Source organism: Electrophorus electricus, chromosome 10 (genome assembly GCF_041902795.1).
Source record: "Electrophorus electricus isolate QZ-2024a chromosome 10, ASM4190279v1, whole genome shotgun sequence".
In the NCBI taxonomy this organism is placed as follows: domain Eukaryota; kingdom Metazoa; phylum Chordata; class Actinopteri; order Gymnotiformes; family Gymnotidae; genus Electrophorus; species Electrophorus electricus.
This window is the reverse complement of record NC_137506.1, coordinates 25,063,464-25,069,796: the sequence shown is the minus strand read 5'-3', so window position 1 is coordinate 25,069,796 and position 6,333 is coordinate 25,063,464. Positions and strand designations below refer to the sequence as shown.

The window sequence follows — 6,333 nt, the reverse complement described above, 5'->3', positions numbered from 1 at the left end:
ATAGCCAGTCTGTACTTTCCATTCCAGTAGAGGAATCTTTTTCAATGTACCTTCTATCTCTGCAGATAGAAGAAGACATATTTGGTGCAAAGAGACTAAATATAACTAATCCCATTACCTTCAATGCTGTGATTGTTCTTCTGAGACTACCAGAAGAGCAATTGGAAATCGACATCATCCAAACATTTTGATCTTGAATGACAAGACTAGGTTTCAATCAATATAGCTTCTACTTTTAATAAAAACCTTTGGGAAACACATTGCAATGGGAAGCAGGGTGATGGAATCCAGAGGAAGTATATCAACATTTTTAGTCAGCTCATCACTACAAAGACAATGCTAATTAGGGTTGATAGGGTTAATGCATATAAGGAGCCCTGTTCTCAGACTCAGTTTTATGGTACTCCAGTGTGTGCACATTTACATCACCTGTTTCCCACCATGACCCTAAAAGGAGAGAATTCAGCCAATCAAGGTTTGCTACCACTACAGACCAGCCAATGAGAAAGCTGGTAGGGGAAAGCTAAGCGAGTGTTGCCCCGTCACACTTGTTCTCCATGTTTAGGGTTGCAGCCTACATACCAGTATGCTGACCTACTGACATATAGAGTATCCAGTCTGGCTGCATAGTAAAGAGTTTTAAATATCTCCTTAACCAGTTCTATAGTTTGAGTGGATTGTCATCTTAGATGTCCTACATTGAAAAGAAGCATAATAGATAAGAAAACACATCTTTTTATTTCACTCCAACATGATGCACATTTTCCAGAAAGGTTTGAAGAAAAAATGTCAGCCTATAACTAAATAAATTAACAGCTTAAAGCCAAAGAGGTTTATAAAATCTGATATATTAAGATTTGTTTTATGCTCATTAGATTTACACACTAACCCTCTCTCTCTCTCTCTCTCTCTCTCTCTCTCTCTCTCTCTCTCTCTCTCTCTCTCTCTCTCTCTCTCTCTCTCATACACAGTCCCATACACACATGCACACACACAAGTACACACACACACACACACTCACAAATGTGTGAGTATATATATATGTTAAACTGCAGGTAAAGTACTTGACATCTAATTTTGGTGCTCAATTTTGGAAGGATGGTGCTCAATTTTCGAAGGATCCAATTGCTCTTTCCCATCAAGCATCAAGACAGATACATTTACTGGTGGAGGGACTCATACCTCTCCCTCTATTTTTTTTTTCTTCTGAAGTTCTTATTTGGGCTTCTGTGAACTTGATACTCCGCCCCAGACCCCTTAGCTGGAGTCTTATTTAAGGGGAGTCCTCCCCTGATCTCTTCGTCCCAGTGGAAGCATCAGTCTTGCGACACAACTTGGTGAGTAGGTTATAGTGGGATCCTATGGAAAAATGAGTAAGCATGTGTGCACAGTGTGTTGAACTACTAGTTGGGTATAATAGATGTGTATTAATGATATGACTATAGTTTTACCTGTATGAAAGAAAAACCTGGGCATTTGAAATGGAATTAGTAATAGCTGGCAAATAATAATAATAAAGTTGCCATTATTTTGTCCAATCTACAAAGAAATATTTCTCAACTTTTAGTATGTCTAGAAACATGACTTTGGGATGACATAGCCATCATCTGAGAATTGATCCTTACTGATGTGATTTTAGTTGATACTTATTAATTTGCAAAACTAAATTTTGAAAATTGAATGTGCTGTACTGTCATTACACATTTAGCTACCAAAAAAACATCTCATGAACAAAGTCATTACGAATTTCAGGGCATGAAGTCAAAATACAAACTGAGGCGTTACAATGTGATGACAGCTGCAACTACAGATGATCCTGGACAGGCACCAAACACAGATAGGGAGCTGTGAGGTAGCAGAAGCCATGTAGGCTTAACGCAGCAGGAGGCGCTTAAAATAGATGTCCAGGCTCCTCCGGGGCCCTTTTTTGGATCTACATTGACATGCTCAAAATCTCTTGAACCAGTTTGGCAAGGGAGATACAGTTTCAGTAACCTTTCAGAAAGGGCTGGGGTGAAAAGACATTAAGTAGGAGTATATGCCATCGAGAGTCAAATTCTTTTTACTTTTACTTAAACATAAGATCTCTTCTTTTTTTTTTGGCAGTTCAATATTATGACTGTCTTACAAATCTGTTGTGTGTTACACCAAAAACTGATTCAAACTTGTGATTTGATAAACAGCATATGGACTTTGTTTGCGTTATCAATATTTCACATTATCCTGCACATTATCAATATCGCACATTATCATAGGACCGCCGCTAGATAATTTTTCAAACTCTGTCATAACTATGTCGTGTCTCCCGTCAGACCATCCCAGGAAGCAATCATGTGTGACGACGAGGAGACTACCGCCCTTGTATGCGACAATGGCTCCGGCTTGGTCAAGGCTGGGTTCGCCGGAGACGACGCTCCCCGTGCTGTCTTCCCTTCCATCGTTGGAAGGCCCCGCCACCAGGTGTGCCCACTTCCGTAAAATAATCTTAACTCATCTTCTCACTATTCCTGTTCTCATGTGTACAGTTATTTGGTGGAAAAGGTACACTATAATGTCTTTAACATAACCTATATAACTGCATTTTGTTAGCTGCTTTAACATTATCTTATTTTAGTTTGGTTAACTTTAGTTCTTCTCCCACAGGGTGTGATGGTGGGTATGGGTCAGAAGGACAGCTACGTCGGTGATGAGGCCCAGAGCAAGAGGGGTATCCTCACTCTGAAGTACCCCATCGAGCATGGCATCATCACTAACTGGGACGACATGGAGAAGGTAGGTAATCACATCCCATCTGTTCCATAAACTGTTGCAGGTCAACTCTCACCTAAACCAAGCAGTTTAAAACATGAGGGGAAAATTCCACACTGATTCTAGGTATGTAAAATAAGCATGTATATGATCTGTAAATGTAGGATGTCCCGAGGGAGTGTAATAAATAATATCACGTATATGTTTTCATATGTGTTCTCATTCGTGGCTTCCTGATAGACCTGTTTGTTTATTCCTGTCAGATCTGGCACCACACCTTCTACAATGAGCTCCGTGTGGCTCCAGAGGAGCACCCCACCCTGCTCACCGAGGCCCCCCTCAATCCCAAGGCCAACAGGGAGAAGATGACTCAGGTACCTGTGCTTTCATGAGCCCATTCCACTCTGTTACACTTTGTCCAGCAGGGAGCTTTGTCAGCTTTGTAGTATTGCCTCAATCGCGCTAACAGTATCACTTGTCTAATCTCCATGTATAGATCATGTTTGAGACCTTCAACGTGCCTGCCATGTATGTGGCCATCCAGGCTGTGCTGTCCCTGTACGCTTCTGGCCGTACCACAGGTGAGTATTAGCAGTAATGGATCTTCACTCCAAATTACTGTATGAATGTATATATGCAGTTAAATGTTAGATTTTATATCTTGTTGAACTAATATCGTTCAATGTAGCCAGAGAAATTGATTTTAGTTCCCAAAGAAAATTTGCACATTTGATGTTCTCATTTCACTGATAACGTTCACTCTGTCATGTTATACATAGAACAATTAGTCATGCAGTGTGGTTTATTTGACATACAACAAGACAAATGACATTATGCATTGTGGAAGATTAGCAGTAATCCTGGGGTGAAAGCTCCACCTGTGGCCGCTGATGTCATTTACCATGGCACTGTTTGTTTATGATGTCATACACTTTGAGGGGCCTTTAAATGGTGGCAAGCATGTCCGACTGAAGCCTACCCTCTGCAGGTATTGTGCTGGATTCCGGTGATGGTGTGACCCACAATGTTCCCATCTATGAGGGTTATGCTCTCCCCCACGCCATCATGCGTCTGGATCTTGCTGGTCGTGACCTGACCGACTACTTGATGAAGATCTTGACTGAGCGTGGATACTCTTTTGTCACAACTGGTAAGGAGTAATACCAAAACAAATACTTTTTACAATTAGCACACTCCAATGGGTACAGCCCAAAAAAGCAAAAGGTTAAGTGCCTTTATAATGGGTACAATAACATTAGCAAAATGTCAACTGACAACAGCCATGTTGTCAGTCTAATAGATCAGTCTTTCCAAACACAGTTCTTGGGACCAATGAAACAGTCTACATTTTAGCTATCCTAGCAATCACTACACGTGAACCAATCCAGTAAGAACACTGGTGCAGTACTTGGGAGCTGTACAGGTCTGAAATTGGTACAGGTGTACTGTGAGCTGTACAGGTTTGGAACTGGCACAGATATACTGTGAGCTCTACAGGTGTGGAACTCATACAGATGTACTGTGTGTTAGAACAAAAAATGTTGCGTTTGTTGCAGGTCTCAAGGACTGGGTTAAGCACCCCTATAATGCAAATAATACAGAGAGTGACAGTCTACACTAGGTTTATTTATTAAGATTTTCCAGTGAAGTTTGGTACCATGAGTTTTCTCTAAATTTTGTTCTTCATAGCCGAGCGTGAGATTGTGCGTGACATCAAGGAGAAGCTTTGCTATGTGGCTCTGGACTTTGAGAATGAGATGGCCACCGCTGCTTCCTCTTCCTCCCTGGAGAAGAGCTATGAGCTTCCCGACGGTCAGGTCATCACCATCGGTAACGAGCGTTTCCGTTGCCCTGAGACCCTCTTCCAGCCTTCATTCATAGGTGAGTTTTACTTCTTCATAAACCAGAAATAAGTGAACAATAGTATGCAGAATAGAAAGAAGATAGTGGTGGTGTATTCGATCACAGTGGAACAACAAAACTCATAAGAATAAAATAAGCAGTTACAGACAACACATTGTCTCATGTAATCCATCACTTCAGTTGATGTGCTCTGTACCTAAACTGTTCATATGCTTCTTGATAACTGAAGTCTTCTCAAACCTCAGGTATGGAGTCTGCTGGTATCCATGAGACTGCATACAACAGCATTATGAAGTGCGACATTGACATCCGCAAGGACCTGTATGCCAACAACGTCCTGTCTGGTGGTACCACCATGTACCCTGGTATTGCTGACCGTATGCAGAAGGAGATCACTGCTCTGGCTCCCAGCACCATGAAGATCAAGGTGAGAAGAAGCTGAATGCTCAATACATGTTGCCAGCTTATGCCAATGTTATTAAGATTTAATGAAAAAGTTGTACTAAATGGTCCCTATTTTTTGTTCAGTAATGACTATTTTACAATTTCTGTGGGAGAGTGATAATATTTTTATTTAATATGCTTAATAAGATTAATAAGGAACAGATAATACTTTAGTAGAGAAATTTGCCCTTAAGGGGAAAAAAAAGAAAATGTTGTTGTTTTTTATGAGATTTAAGTTCATGGATATAGTCCTTGATAATCTAGACATCTAGGCATATTTTACACAGTGTCAGAGACTAACAGAGCCCCACTCTTCCTCCAGATAATTGCTCCCCCCGAGCGTAAGTACTCCGTCTGGATTGGAGGCTCCATCCTGGCCTCCCTCTCTACCTTCCAGCAAATGTGGATCACCAAGCAGGAGTATGATGAGGCTGGCCCCTCCATTGTTCACAGGAAGTGCTTCTAAGCCAGCCAACTCTCCTTTCCACCATACATTTGTACTGTGTCTGTTACTGTATATACATGTGTTGTAATAAAAGTGGATCATTATAACAGTAGGTGTCATCTTTTTCCTTTTTTGCTTTGGTTAAGCAACTATTATTTTATTGAACATATGTAAACCATGGTCTTAAAACAACACTAAGATTATTAGGAGCCAATTACGCATGTTCTAAGTTGATTAGAACAAGTTTAACTTTAGAATATACATAAGCTTTCTGTTAAAGTACAACTGAACAGGAACTCATGACCACATTCCAGTTTGATTAAAACATCTGGCTATGCAGTCATGGCAAGGCAACACCAAAGATTGGTTTGACCACAAAATATATCTCTGGTATGTCTTCTAAAACTACAAGGTTCAACCACATTCTGTGAAGACTGGGTTATATTTACAGTATGACAATGACAGGTCATGCTTTTATATTTAAAAGCACAGCTATGCTTAGATTTCTTCTCCTGACTGAGTCATTTCACCTTCGTCTTCCAACCAAGATGTGGTTGAGTGTAAATCTCAATCTTTCTTTGTATTTGAAACCTGTTAACATCCTGATCAACAATTATGAGGATAATATAATCAGTTCTTCAGGTGCTGATGATCCTCTGCGCCGTGTCAATATAATTAATAGACACAGTGTCATAATAATGCTTGCTATGCACACAAATAACTATAAGCTGTGGACATCATACCCATTTCTACCAAAACAACACTAAGTTTTCATTTCAAACCAGATGTTTTCCTGCAGGTCTTTGTTATTAAACACAACTATTACATGTCCA

The 6,333-nt window shown here is 40.3% G+C and overlaps 1 protein-coding gene across 1 annotated transcript; it reads left to right on the top strand.

Annotated features, from left to right (window-relative positions):
- Positions 1-1,179: 1,179 nt before the first annotated feature.
- On the top strand, positions 1,180-5,607 carry actc1b (actin alpha cardiac muscle 1b). The gene is made up of 9 exons (XM_027000221.3): positions 1,180-1,337; positions 2,313-2,460; positions 2,644-2,772; positions 3,012-3,122; positions 3,245-3,329; positions 3,737-3,898; positions 4,438-4,629; positions 4,857-5,038; positions 5,378-5,607. The coding sequence occupies exons 2-9, from the start codon at positions 2,332-2,334 to the stop codon at positions 5,519-5,521; spliced, it is 1,134 nt and encodes a 377-aa protein (XP_026856022.1). The 5' UTR covers positions 1,180-1,337; positions 2,313-2,331; the 3' UTR covers positions 5,522-5,607.
- Positions 5,608-6,333: the final 726 nt, after the last annotated feature.